Raw genomic sequence first — 16221 nt, forward strand, 5'->3', positions numbered from 1 at the left:
CTCGCTCCAGCCGACGTGCATCACAACTGGTACATACCAAAGGTCGTGGTATGTGCTATCCTGTCTATGAGATGGTGCATATAAATACCCTGCTTGCTGCTATTCGAAAATTAGTTAGCCCATGAAGTGGCGACAGCGGGTTCCCCGCTTCAATATCTGTGTGGTCCCTTAACTCCATATGTTGACGCCATATAACCGTAAATAAATGTGTTGAGTGCGTCTGGTGTTTAGTAATAAAACATGTCCTTCATTCCTTCATTGTGTTAAATAATCCTGATTAGCGGCCTGAAAGAATATCCATATGAAACTAGTTCCCTGTCCTTGATGCATGTATAATATTCGAAACAGTAAATATTGATAATAAAATCTCGTTAGTAAGTACTTAGACATGACTCTCCAGAGAGAAAAATAAAAATATGATAGTAGCAAGTATATTTTAAAACACTGGAATTCATAAAGACGAACAAGTACACAGACACATCTTTTATAAAATAATAGAATACGAATGGATCTAATAGAATATATAATGTAATAGAATAGAATAGATTGAATAGAGAATTGAATTGAATTGAATTGAATTGAATTGAATTGAATTGAATTGAATTGAACTGAATAGAATAGATTAGATTAGATTTGTTTAAAAGAAGACAAAAGAAAACAAATTAAAGTATAGGAAAAAATGAAACCGACATTAGCTGCAATACTCACCAAACGTTTAAAACATTCAATAGTTAGAATTTATTTTCATATTTATTCCATGCATAATAATTTGGCTGGATTCAAAATTGAAAGTTATCTAATGTTTTATGATTTTATAATTATCAATTAAAATAATGGCATAATATTTCAGTAAAATAGTTTGTATTACACCTAATATTTTTTGTTTGGGTTAATGATTGTACTTTTGAGAAACTATATAATTGTTTTGAAACTATAAATTAAAATAATTGTATAACTCGTGTATCGGCTACATAATAATTAAAAATATAGATTATTGGATTTTAATACAGTATTATTACTTCAAAGCGACAGGTTATCTCGATTCCACACAACATATTTATTATTTATAACTCATCTGTATAACAACAACAACAACAACAACAACAACAACAACGATGATGATGGTGATGATGTTCATAATAATAATAATAATAATAATAATAATATATAATAATAATCATAATAATAATTCATCAGTGTAACAACAACAACAACAATAATAACAAAAATAGTAGTAATAATAATACAACAATAAAGAAAATTGTAAAACAAACAAACAAACAAAGAAGCAAACAAGCAAGCAGTAGAACAAGCGAACAAAAAAAAACAACAACAACAACAAATAAATCAATAAATAAATAAACTACCACTACTACTACACTACTACTACTACTACTACTACTACTACTACTACCACTACCATTGCTACCCCCCCCCCCCCCCCCAAAAAAAAAAAGAAGAAAAAAAAAAAAAGAAAAAAAAAAAAAAAAAAAAGGATATTGATATTTAATTAGATAAACAAATGCTTTAATTACTAATAATGCGTATAATAATAAATTTGAACTGACTAAACCCATTTGTTTAAGGAACTACTTTCTCTTGTTTAACACGAAGATATTTTTAGCGCTAAACCACTTTAATTACATAATGTTGTAAGATAATAGCAGACGCATTAAATCAATTAATTACATAACTCTAGAAAATTACATTATGTTCACAACGGCCTGTAATAATAACCCATAGCCCTCGGTGAGAAACTAGTCAGAGAGTTTTCAATTTAGTTATCCTGGTAATTATGACATGTAACGCTCGTCACGCGTGTCACGTAAATTACGTAGCAAGGCGTAAGCTTGTAAATAGTGCCTCGGTTGTCGTTAGTTTAATAGAAACTACGGCTGTGCTTGTTGATTTCAATATTTTATTAATATATCATACTTTAAAAAAAACATGCTTTTATTACAATAGAACAATATAATAATTAATTTAAAAACCAAATAAAATAGAGTTTTTGAAAGACAAAGGACAACATTGTTTTAATATAAATTATTAAAATAATTGATTAATTTTTGTTTAATAAAACAAATAAAATATTATTTTAAATTAAAGCACAATTTTTTTTATTTTTTTTTTTTAAATTAGAAAATACAAATACAAGTTAGTAAAACAAATTATCAAGTAATTGTACTTTAAATTGCAGCGACATATTTGTCTATTTTATTTTAATTAAGTGCATTCAAGAAATTAATCCACAAATGAATACTGATTTGCAAACTAAAGTGTTTTGTTGTTATTGTTGTTATTTTGTTGTGTCTATTATTTTCTAAATATTAATGTTGATTCCAAATTGAAAGTTAAGCGACGATCAAAAATATTTTACATTATTACTTTAGTTTTATAACATTTTAAAAACACTTCTTGAATATGTATATACACTATCCATCAAAATCAATGTTTTGTGTTTTTGTTTTTTAAATTTTAGTGCATGTATATGCTATTCATCAAAAACTTTTTAATTTTAATACCAATGTATTCTTAAAATAAGTGAAGCTATGTTAAAGTATTTCGTATAGCTTAGCAATATACCATTTGTCAGAGATGCATGTGTTCTGCATGTGATTTTAATTTTGGTACCGTATCAGTCTTTGTTTAAAAATAAGTAATATTGTACGTACCTTCAGTTTCGTACGTTGACTTTTAAACACAAATTCTGAAGTGTGCATACACCTTCCATCAACTATATTTCTAATTTTTAGTACCAGTCTACGTTTAAAATAAGTAGAGTTAGGCGCGAATATTTTTTCTCAAAAGCCTTAGTTTCGTAGCGTGCACTGCGGGGTCGCTTGTGCCACCTCGGAAAGATTTCCACGTCACCCATTAGAGTTGTGATTAGCTGGTTTGATTGATGACGTCGGGTATATATATCATTTGTCTGGTAATTGCTCGGGGTTTTCACGCTGGGCCGCGGTGTGAAATTTCACGATCCTGTCCAAGTAATTCAATTACAATGCGCTCTTTTTATTCGCTGACACTGACATGCTCGTCTTCAAATAGGTCTTTCTTCACACTTAACAATGTTTACCGGTGTCTGTGGTGGTAGTACAGTGGTTAATTACTTAACTTAAGTGTGCTATGTTAAAGTTTGATTTGTTTAACGACACCACTAGAACACATTGATTTATAGTTAACCGTCCTCTGCATTTCAAACACTTGATATAACTGTGACAATATTACAGTCTTATTAATGAATCAATGTGCTCTAATGGTGTCCTTAAACAAAACAAACTGCTTCTTTATTATAAGTCTTAGAGAAAACCCGCTACATGTTTTCCATTAGCAGTAAGTGATCTTTGATATGCACTTTCTCACAGACAGCACATACCACAGCTTTTGATGTGCCAACCGTGGGGCACAGGATGGAACGGGCAAAAACAATACAAATGGAAGAATGGGTCCACCGAAAGGATTTAATTTAGATAGCAGATAATTAATATAGTTATAATTTCTCGTTCCAACCAGTGCACCACAACTGGTCAATCGCAATGGTATGCGGTTTCCTTAGGTGCATTAGGAAAAAATTTAGCGGGTTTCCTCTGATGACTACTAGTCACAATTACCAATTGTTTGACATCCAATAACCGATGATTAATTAATCAATGTGCTCTAGTGGAGTCGCTAAACAAAACAAAGTTTGATTTGAAGTTTGTCTTTGTGTCTGTCTCTCTGTCTGTCTGTCTGTGTGTCTGTGCCCACCCGGTCTTATGCTTGTTTCATTAATAATAATTATGTCTGTTTGTTTGGTTGCATGTCTGTATGAATGTCTGTATGCTTATCGGCGTCCGTTCGTCCATATGTTTGCCTGTCTGTCTATCTTCTGATTATCGATATATTTGTTTATTTTTCTTAAAACCCTTAATAAAACAATTATCAAGAATCAAATTACTATTTACGTGAACTTTATCACAAATATCCTTGTTCTGATTAATATTGTGTTTCAAGTAGTGTAAAACCTTGTTTTCCCCCTTTCACGGTTTTTTCACCCGTTCGTGCGCTTTATTCGTTTTACTCTCAGCGTCCTTTTCAGAGTCTGTAAACGGCAATTAAATTAACATATTGCTACGCTTTAATCCACAAAGAAAACCCCGACGACTACCAATCGAAGACACGGCACTGAATACGAGCGAGCTCTTAATATTTTCAAAAGACTCCAAGAAAGTACGTCAGTTATGAAGTGCGCCGTGAGACGGGAGGGATTTTATCAATAACAAACGGTCAATATTCTTAATTGAAAGGCAGTTTGCTAAATGGAGACTCTCAAGGGGCGGGACTGGTTTTCTTTTTCCTGCTACGCGCACTTGAAAACCTCGTGTCGCAGACGACACAAAAGCTCAAAAGTGTTTGTGTTCATTTTGATAGAGGCAGTTGGTTACCATCAATGCGATTTTTTGTTTAGTTATTTTTATTCTTGGGGTAAGGTGAACTGTACTTTTTAAACCTCTGTTTATAAATATGACAAGGATAACGCAAATGCCGGGTTAATTTATTGAATCTCGAGATGTTAGTTTGTGATTTATTTCGATCAAACTACAAATACATTGTCCTCATCAAAAGTGTTTGTCTTCATTTTGATAGAGGCAGTTGGTTATCATCAATGCGATTTGTTTGTTTAATTATTTTTATTCTTGAGTAAGGCGGACTCTTTTTTTTTTTACCTCTATTTATAAATATGACAAATGGTTAATGAATAACGCAAATGTCATGTTATTTTATTGAATATAGAGACATTTGTTGTGATTTTATTTCGATCAAACGGGGGTGTTAAATACAAATACATTATTCTGATAAAAGTGTGTGTGTGTGTGTGTGTGTGTTCCTTTTGATAAAGGCAGTTAGTTACCATCAATGCCATTTTGTTGTTTAGTTATTTTTATTCTTGGGGTAAGGCGAACTGCATGTTTTTTATCCTCTATAAATATGACAAATGGTTACGGATAAAACGCAAATGCCGTGTTATTATTCTGCTTATTGACTATCGAGACATTTGCTGTGATTTATTTCGATCAAGTGGGTGTGTTAACTACAGATACATTGTCCTAATCAAAAGTGTTTGTGTTCATTTTGACATAGTTGGTTGGCATCAAAGCGATTCTTGTTTAGTTAGTTTTATTCTTGGGGTAAGGCGAACTGTATTTGTTTATAACTAAGACAGCTATTGTTTAAAGGATAACAAAATCCCGGGTTATTTGATTGAATATGGAGACGTCAGATGTGATTTATTTCGATTAAACGGTTGTGTTAGCCACAAATACCTTTGTCCTGATCGATATGACGTTGGAGTACCAGTTTCGTTCAGAGGCGAACACAAGACTTTGTACGAGTAGTGCCGGGACATGAAAAGGGGTGGGGCCGGAACATGAAAAGGGGTGGGTAACATATGGCTAGGACAAAGGTCGGTAGGTGCAGTTCGTCGACAAAGGTGGGTGAGATGAGGGAGGCAATCTAATATTGTTGATATTTATATTATACATGAAAACAGGAGATAGTCTTGTAAGTTAATATACGTTATAACGTATGTTAAATCATTTCATTATTTTTGTTGAATAACACATGCTTTCGTTTCAATTAATCAATCTCATAGACATACATACATACAGACAGACAGACAGACAGACAGACAGACATTAACAATAACAATAATAGAACAAATGACTTTTCAATACAACGTACATTCAGATTTATCATTTGGAAAAAAAACCCAAAACATTATTACCCCCCCCCCCCCCCCCCCCCCCACACACACACACAAAAATAAATAGATGAAAAAGATAATTATTCGGTATTCTTAATTTCAAAGGTGTATGTCTTCTTCTTATTTAATTCTCTTTTTTTTTTTTCTTTTTTTTTAAATAAACAATAGCAAAATATTTGTAATTACCTTTAAATTGTTTTCACTTATAAACGTATTTGTAATCACATTTTAATTGTTTTAAAACGCAAACACATTTATAATTTTTACCTTTTAATTGTTTTCAAACACAAGGGGTACGCATTAGCGCTTCAACTTATTTTATATATATATATATATATATATATATATATATATATAGGAAAGATGGAACAATTATTTTTAACTAAATTTTGTATAAGAAAGTACTATAAACTTTAAAATAAATTTAGAGAAAGGAAAGAAAAAAATTGTTTGTTTTGTTTAACGACACCATTAGAGTACACTGATTTATTAATCATCGGCTATTAGATGTCAATCATATGGTCGTTTTGACACAGTCATAGACAGGAAACCTTCTACATGTGTTCCATTAGTATCAAGGGATATTTTATATGCAGAATCCCACAGACAGAATAGCACATACCACGGCGGAAAGAAAAATAGGCAGAACATTATACATTTAAACCCAACAACAATGGCAGAATAAATGTGTTGTGCTATAGTATAGTAGACTATAGTATTTGGAATACTATTCACATTTAATTTATTATCAAACAGAAGGCATACGCAACAAAAGATATAAACACATTTTAAATGAATGAACAAATCAATCAATCAAATAAGAAAAAAATGTCATTATCATTATTATTTTTGAAATATCATGTTCGTTTAACTGGAGAAGACCTACAATTTTACTGTGCCCTTGTTAATTTTTCACATTTTACTGACCCCTCCCCCCGTCCCCCAACCCCTACTTATACTCTGCCCTGGTTATTTTTTTCACATTTTACTGTCCCCCACCCTGTCCCCCAACCCCTACTTATACTCTGCCCTAGTTAATTTTTTACATTTTATTGCCCCCACCCGTCCCCCAACCCCTACATATACTGTGCCCTGGTTAATTTTTTCACATTTTACTGTCCCCCACCCCGTCCCCCAACCCCTACTTATCTTAAGCTTGACACGGCCCTGTATTCTTGTATATTTATGCGAAACATCTAAGCGAAATAAATTGTTGAAACGGTTTAGTATTGTATTTGTTTAGAATTATTTTGCAAAATTAAATAAGAACATATCTAAGCAGTATTCAGTGTATTTGCTGAGAAATTGTATAGCTCAGTGTTACTGGATTTTCTTGCATCGTTGTAGGGTATTATGAACTTGTTTCTGTTCAAAGCAAACATTATTCCTGAGGCGTTCCACGTTTATTTCTTAAACTCTCATTTCTGAATTCAGTAAAAACAGATACATTTTTTTTTTTTTAAATATATAATAATTGAGTGTTTCATCAATAAAGATTCTTTACACTCCATATATTTACACATCGAACAAAACTTCAACACCCCAATACTCAACTCCGAAACCGCTTCTTCACAGAATCCCACTTTTGTTATTATTGCATTGATAGTCTTGTTTACACGAGTGTAATTGCAAACCCTCCGGCAACGCGAAAATCAAATACGATTCTTTGTGCATCTTTGCTCTACTTTACTGTTTTCGTTAACTTAGAAAAAAATCATTAGCAATTAGTTTAATTCAGTCAGAAAAAAAATATGTATGAATGTATTTTTTTTTCTTGGGTCACAATGATTTCAGAGTGGAACAAATATAAATGTAAGAAGATGTTTCAGTTATTAGATATAGTGAAAGCAGGGGTAGGACATAGTCTAAAATAACAGGGGTGGGGGTGATGGGTGTTGGTGGCGATGGGGTTGGGTGCTCGCAAACGTATCAATAACATTCTGTACAACGAAAGAAGCGAAACTATTAATTTAATTTTAATTTTTTTTTTTTTTTTTTTTAAAAGATTCAATTCAAATCCTATTTGTGTTTGAGTTTATTAAAATGATTAGTGCGTTGTACACATTTTAATACCATTTTGAAAGCATATTTACCGAACTAATTTTATCACGAACATAAATGTATAGCCTACAATGCATATAAAAACATATTCGCGTTTTATTTGTTAATCACTATATAATCAGCGCGCAGTAATATTGGGTCTTCAGGGCCGTAGCTGGAAAAGAATCCAGAATTTTTTTATAGAAACTTAAAGAAAATTCTTGTCTTAACCCTTTAAGGAGTTTTAGACTATTAACTACTCAGTTGCCCCCCCCCCCCCCCCCCAACAAAACAATCCTAGCTACGGCCCTGGTCTTGTCTATCCAATCAGGGACCATTTTTGAGAGGGGGAACTGTCTCCTTGCCCTCCACTCTCACCCGATAGTAACGCCTCTCGAAACCTGTGTTTTACAGCCATTGTTTTAAGCAACTACCTGGCTAAAGTTACACATTAATTTTCTTCGAAACCATATATACACCTGGAAATTAATTAAGCACTACCCAATTTATATTGTCACCAAATTATTATTATTATAGTTAATTTACCTATATTTTCACCCACATTGACACATTTCATACCCCTTGTAACATTACACATTAAATTAGGATAAACTTTTGTCTTAACCTTCGTGTGATCATGTGACATGCTACGTCATCTCCACACAAAATAGCAATTTACATGGAATGGGTCAATTCAATAGTCACAGTACGTTGAGAAATATAAGTTACTTCCCAAAATCAGGGTGATGCTTAATTTATTTCCAGGTGTATATATTTATAGTGCTGATACTTTATCTCGTAGTCCTAGTGTGTAAACTCTTTTTATGTTTTGGTTTTGTTTTTATGTTTGTACTTTTTTCATCTATATATTAATTTAAAAAAAGTAAGAAAAAAAAAAAAGTCAATCTAATTAAAATTAGCTCCACTATTACATGTGGATCTAACACCAGCCAGTTGGAGCTCATGTCCACCAATCAAAACCTTTCTTGCAGAATTCTGCCAGTGATTTAAAACTAACAACACTGCGTAGTCCCCAATGTCCAGGTAACATTTCGCCTGTAAATAATAATTTAAATATTGACCAATCACACTTCGCCTTTTATAACGTTATTTGGGAGCATACAAATTCTAAAAATATCGGACGAGTCTATTTTAGTGGCCGCAGTACAGCGAACCATATCAATACGTACGGGGTGGGTTATCAGTCTTCAATTTTACATTAAAAATTATTTATTTATTAATAAAACCCCCCAACTAAATCAGTTTTCAGTTTTACATTACAAATTATTTATTTTATAAAATAAAACATGTTTTAAGGCATTCGTAATTCACACGAAACATGTCGTATACCCTCAGGATAATTCGGAATGTTTTCAAATTATTTTTAAATCACTGGCAGGATTCTGCAAGTAAGGTTTTGATTGGTGGACATGAGCTCCAACTGGCTGGTGTTAGATCCACATGTAATTGTGGAGCTAATTTTAATTAGATTGAAAATATGTTTACCTTTCTAAGTAGAGTCGGCCTAATGAAATTGTATTAAACGTTGCTAACATATGTGGAAACTATCCAGCAGTAATTATATTATTTAATACATACGTGTAATTAAATGATGAGGTTGTAATAATAATAATAATTTATTCGCCGTACACATACAGTTCATAGGCATACACGCATGCGCGCGCGCACACACACACACACACACACACACATACACACACACACACACTGTATATATATATATATATATATATATATATATATATATATATATATATATATATATATATATATACATTTCATACATTATCCCTAGTTTGGCACATAATTATACATACACATAATACATTAACCATAATTCACCATACAGTGACAGGTACAACACATTATTATTGAAAAAAAGAAGAAAAGAAGAACGTTATACGTTGACCTTCCATGATTTTCAAACGTCCAATAAAAGGGTCAAAGTTTATTTTGTTGAACGATGCACAACAATGAATGTCCAACATTTTATAATTATGAGATATAGTCTTCAGCTAGTTATCTTGTGATTGAACTTTCCCATGGACTGAGCAACGTACTATACCACGGCTTTCGGTATACCTAATGTGTTTGCCGAGACTGTTAACGACAAATACCGGAAACACGGCAGGCGCGGAATCAGGGGAAGGGTGCTGGGGTGCCCACTCTCTACCCCAAACATCAAAGTACCTTGAACATCGTCTGTATAATGTATTTAAGTATACCTTGGAATACCGTATGTATCCGCTTTAGCCGTTGCAGCAAGTCTCTCTAAAAAAACCCACACCCATTAGCACCGTGCTTCTAAATGTTTTTAGAGTCTAGACTCAAGACTCTAATGCTAGTTTCGGACTACCAACTGCCACAACAAAGTTGGCCAACGTTCTGCTGTCACGACTTCTACGACTGTCCAGTTGCTGGTCTGAGCGCTCTTACAACTCGACTCTCGTTACAGTATAACTCATTAGTTGTTAATGTGAGCGCGCCCGTCGTAAGTCGGGAGTTAGGGAAATTACAACGAAACCGTCGAGTTGACCAATTTTTTCTGGCAGTGGGTAGTCCGAGCAAGTCGTACAGATTTGAGTTTAGACTAATGTTTTATAAGCATGAGCTCTGCAGCCTATCCTGCATGGGAACAAGTACATACATGTACCGTTAATTATATCAGATGATTAAAATATTTTTAAAACATGTTTTCTCTTCTTTCAGGATCCGCAAGCTTTTGGCGGAACACCTCTGGCGATGTTAGCGGCCCAGTGTAGCAAAATCACCAACAAAAGTCCACCACCTCTAGCAGAAGCGACCGTCGGGAAAGGTTTCCTCCCTTGGAAGAAATCGCCTCCAGGGGGCTCGTCCAGCCCGATCCACCTGACGTCACAGAGGATGTCTTCTCTGAACCCTTCGTTGTCAATGACGACGAGCGGACTGACCTACCAGCGCAGTTCGGCCAACTCCACGTGCGCGACGACCTACGCCAATGACATTTTCTACCCGACCACGTCTGCCAGTTCGCACGTGCAGTCGGACTTCTCCCAGCAGGCGGCGCTGCTGCAGAAGATGCACAACGACGGCGGGTTCGGAAACGCGAGTTTCGGCGGGATGTATTCGCGGGTTCCCTCGATGGCTAGTCACCCTTACGAATCGTGGCCCTTCCCGGGAATGGCGTCCTCCCACGCCGTGAACGCACACGGACTGAAATCGGAAGTGACCGGAAATGGCGCACCGGCGTGGTGGGACGTACACGGGACGCCTTCCGTGCACTCCACACCCGGAAGCTGGCTTTCGGACATACCCAGCGCCGCCGCCTCGGGGATACATTCTCAGATTACCGGACCTTACCAGGCATCCGACTACGGAATAGGTTCTTCGCTGACGTCGGCGTCCGGGTCTCTGCTGTCGTCTGGGCAGCATCTACTGCAGGACACTTACAAATCCATGCTGCCCAGCCAGACCGACCTGGGCTCGTCTGGTGTGACGCCTTTCCTCACGAGACCCAGTCTATCGAACATCCCGAGCCCCAGGTCCCAGCGACGGTACACGGGGAGGGCGACGTGCGACTGCCCCAACTGCCAGGAAGCCGACAGACTGGGTCCCGCCGGGGAGCACCTGAGGAAGCGCAACATCCATAGCTGTCACATCCCAGGATGCGGGAAGGTCTACAACAAGACGTCCCATCTGAAGGCCCATCTCCGCTGGCACACGGGCGAGAGACCGTTTGTGTGTAACTGGCTGTTCTGCGGAAAGAGATTCACGCGCTCCGACGAACTACAGCGCCATCTGCGAACGCACACGGGAGAAAAGAGGTTCGCGTGTCCCGTCTGCAACAAACGCTTCATGCGCAGCGATCACCTCAGCAAACACGTGAAGACGCACACCAGCGGGAAGAAGGAAGACGGGAGTGAGAGCGACACCGAGAACAGCGAGGAATCCGCTAACGTTAATTCCACTCGAGCCCAATCGAACACGTCCCCCTCTTCAATCAAAGAAGAGCGCATTGTGAGATAATGAGGGTGATAAATGTGATTTTAACTGAGAAATGTTTTCATATTTAAGAAAGAGAAAGAAAGAACACGATAATGTGATTGTAACTGGGTAATTTTTCGATATTTTTGTTTATAAAAAAAAAAAATGAGGTGTGAAGGGAGTGATGTTAATAACCAGCCTGAAAGCCATCAATTAAATACACTCTCTCTGCAGTCACAGACGACCACATTACAAGATAGTGTGGTAAATGTGATGTTAGTTAGGTGGAATAAAAACAAAAATAAACGTGCGGTGGGAGTGAAATTGATTCTCCGAACAGCCACTAATTAACTAATATGAATTCCACCGAAACACAGTCAAACATCCCTCTAGATTCAATCACAGAAGAAAGATGACCATCACTTGGGTATGTTATTTTCGTCGGAAGGGAAGTAATGCCTAGAATAAGACTGGGTCAGAATTGAGAAAAAAAAGAAGAAAAGAAACAAAACACAATTCAACATCAACAATTGTAATTATGTTATTAATTAAGCTCGTGGGAATGTAAACCTCAATATATTTATATTTATTGTGTGATCTTCATTGCCATAATTTATGTTGGACGTGACGTCGTAATTTATGTTGGACGTGACGTCATAATTTATGTTCGACGTGACGTAACTGAAATAATTAGCATATGATATACACTGATGCTAATGTGTTCAAATATTTAAATATTTAAAATTATATGATTGGCCTTAATGTTCTGAAAACATCAAAACAGGTAATGAATTTTTAATATTCACATGTAAATAAATGAGATATGTTACACAAGGTTTGTGAAAATTTAATTATCTTTTTTTTTTATTTTTTTTATTTTCTTGGGGTGGGTGAGGGGGCAGGGTAACTGATTATCATAATTTGTGTCTGAATATGTCATGAACTAAGCGTACAGTTATTGTGAAAACTATTCCACAGGGTTGTTTAATGTGCACACTTGCTTTTTATGCCCTTTGGATTTATATTCTATAAAAATACGTTTTGCTATAAACTAGTGGTTTTATGGCTTAGCTTTGGTCGTTTATTATGTGATATATTCTTCCATGAATATTTTTACACTCCTCTTTATTTTTATTTTTTAAAAATCAGCAAAAACATGCACATTTAGATTATGAACGCAAGTTCGCACCTATTAAAGGGAGAATGACACGAAAATGCATACTGTCTCTCTTGAACAGCTGAGGCGAACATTTTAAATACGTAGCCATAATTTTAGTATACACCAACAAACTGAAAAAAATACCACATTACCCTGCAATTCATATCAAGTTAAATGTGTATATTTTCAGGTAATATTTTGTTGTAAAATTTAGTGTACAACCCGTGGTGTGACTTGTTTTTAAATCTATATGAAAGGTTCTCACTGAATGTAAAGGTGATTGAACACCGGATGTGTTACGTACGTGAGTTCCAGTCCGGGTTGTTTTTGGTGGTTTTTGTTTGTTTGTTTGTTTTTGGTGTTTTATGGGGTGGGTAGGTATTTCATTTGTTTGTTTATTTATTGAGCCAATCATCAAATCGGTATGTTTATATCCTGACCGCAAGACGTCAACCAAAGCTCCGGATCGGAAGTCAGCTAGTGTATACCCGCCTTTATTACCACCCGAATTAATTTACCTAAAGTTTGGTTTTCATAAAATCTGTGATGCAACGCAGACTGACTCAGATCGACGCAGACGAAAAAAAACCCCCACCAAAATATGGGAAGACAATCGAATACGGTCTCGTCGAATGGGCGACGGATCGGATGAAATTAAAACGTGTTCAACGTCGAAATTCAGGGATCACCCTGTCTATTGCCAACGAAGCCAATTGCTAATTGTCATACAAAGTGAATAGAACATTTAATCTTTGGCTATTAAAATATTCCTTAAATTAACCACATTTTAATAATTTTCAAGGAACCAAGTTTCGTTCCAGTGTGCGCCCTGCAAAAAATGTCACCCTGCTCCTAGCCAAATTAGCCAATTGCTAATGTTTATACACAGTGGCTACAACATTCAGTACATTTGTAGTAGTCTAATAAAAATGCTGTTTAAATTAGCCTTTTTTGTCATTTTAAAGGAAATGACCCACTTATCTGAAAATTGGGCATATTATTTTTTATCTCCAGTGTGAGCCCTGTGTCTGTCTGTCTGTCTGTCTGTCTGCTTTGTAAATCAATAGCATAACATCTGCGTTATACTGCGTCTATTTGTGTCTGTGGACGATTTTACGGAAACCAGGCTTTATTCTGTAACTTATTTTATCCTTGACGGGTTTCGTCTCAGGTGTGTTAGTTTAGCCGATCATCGATCATTCACAATACAGTGGAGTGTTAAAATGTTATTTCATCTGATTTACTCCTGACGTGGTTTCTACTCTAGTGTTTAGGGTAGGGTACTTTGTTTGGGAGTCTGTTCGTTTAAGGTTCAAGCACGTCCGCCCTGATCACGAGTTACTGGTGTTTTATACACGACTTTTATCATATATGTAAACCACTTGTCAATAGCGATAATTGGCTGACAATTTTCTATTTATTAAGAATGTTTATTTTGTGTTTAAAATATCAGTGGAAATTTGACATAACCTTGTTTATTTTATTATATATCTTATGTTCTTTTTTATTATTTAAAACTGGATGGGACAGCGATGTAAATTACGCTGGTATTAGTATCTGTAACTATATTCTCTATATAAAAAAACCCGAATATATCATTTGTAACTCTCTTATGAATTCGGAGAATATCGGGTATGTTCGGGTATGGTCGTACGATCACTCAAACAAGCTGGTGTTTCTGGGGTATTCAGGTAACATTTTATTTTTGTTTTATTTTGTTTATATTGTTTTATTTGTTGTGTTTTCTTTCTTTTAAAAAAGAAGAGAAAACGCATAACTTTAAATGTGAATACTTGTAGAAGCAAGTCAGTGTTGTTGTTTTTTTTTGGTTTTTTTTTATTATTAGTTTTTTTTTTTAAAGAACAGCACATTCTACACAAATGTTTTATTTCGCATAATTTCTGAGACAGATGTGACTGTATGTTTGAGGCGAGTGTACCATTACTTGCGTTATCATCGTAGTAATTTATTTTGAAATCCTTATAGTGTATAAACATGCTATGCAGGCCGCTCTTTTATTTTATGGCGGTATCGTTCATCGAATTATTTCGGCTCTTTCCGTCATAGATCGGTGTTCTTCGGTATTTCTTCCGAAAGTGTTCGGTAAAATAAGAAAGCTAGCATAAAAATAAATATAAGAATGTGTTTTTCTAATGCGTTTCTAACTTTTAACAGAGTACATAATAAATACTGAATTTTCAAGTTTTATAATAAACGTATTTTAGTCTGTTATTAAATAAACTGAGTAAAAGAAATAAAATGTGTATTTGTTTTTGGAAATTAGGATGAATACTGGTAAATATCTGACCAGTGCCCAGCAACTGGTGTTGTCGAGAATATATATTTAATTAGTCCATTTAGTAGAACGTACCCATATTGCTATGTAGCACTACAAACCTATACCGAGACATCAACATGTTTAAGAGCTTTTAAAATAGTTTTCGTGATATGAAGTATCAAGTTTTGAAGCTATTAACCAATAATTATTTTCATTAAATCTTATTATTCAATGCTACTAGCTTTCATTGCCGTCTTTATTCAAGAAGTTTTTGTTTTTTATTTCGTTTTCTTAGACTTAGACGGAAAGAGCCGATGTTTACCGACTAATCTATGTTTGTTTTTTATGGTTCGTATGTTTAATATGGAGTTATGTTGTTCATGTGTGCATATGTGCTTCAGTATTGGTTATATAATTGGCACATATTCATATTATTATTATTTTCACGTGTATATATATATATATATATATATATATATATATGACATGACACCACAATGTTAACAAAATTTGAATAAAGATTAAAAATAAAATATTAATATTTTTCAAATTTATGTTTGTTATAATACTTAAATTAAATATACAAAAGTGTGTCATATCTGTGTATAGTGGGTATTTAGACATAAGCGTACGAGACGGGGGGGGGGGGGGGGGAGGAGGGGGAGAGAGCAGGTGATGGGAGGTCAAAAACGATATAGATATTCGAGCAAAATTAGCTGGCCTGAAACCTTTTTATCATGCATTTCCATCATTCTGTTAATAATAATCATTTTAGTTGTAGCCCATGTAAAAATGCGTAGTGATTCGTTGCTCTAGTGGTGTCGTTATACAAAACAAAACTTTGCAAAACTTTAAATAAATGTTGTTACCCAGATTCAGCCTCACTCCATCCTACAAAAAAATAAACGGGAGCCCGTATGCCTATGTATTTAGTGTGTGTTGCGTGTGATTTCCCAATATGGAGCTCCTCGCGGTGAGACGTGTTTGTTTCGCTTGTGCACACTGCACGTGCTT

At 35.1% G+C, this 16221-nt stretch overlaps 1 protein-coding gene across 2 annotated transcripts in view; it reads left to right on the forward strand.

Annotated features, from left to right (window-relative positions):
- LOC121387532 (transcription factor Sp9-like) overlaps positions 1 to 15721 on the forward strand; it is a 40837-nt gene extending 25116 nt beyond the window's left edge. For both annotated transcript variants that reach the window (XM_041518685.1, XM_041518683.1), the window contains exon 2: positions 10517 to 15721. In XM_041518685.1, coding sequence (XP_041374619.1) covers positions 10517 to 11812 — 1296 coding nt within the window. In that variant the 3' untranslated portion in view covers positions 11813 to 15721. The remainder of the gene's footprint in view (positions 1 to 10516) is intronic.
- The last annotated feature ends 500 nt before the right edge of the window (positions 15722 to 16221 follow it).

The sequence above is a fragment of the Gigantopelta aegis genome, chromosome 13 (genome assembly GCF_016097555.1).
Source record: "Gigantopelta aegis isolate Gae_Host chromosome 13, Gae_host_genome, whole genome shotgun sequence".
NCBI classification, from domain to species: Eukaryota; Metazoa; Mollusca; class Gastropoda; order Neomphalida; family Peltospiridae; genus Gigantopelta; species Gigantopelta aegis.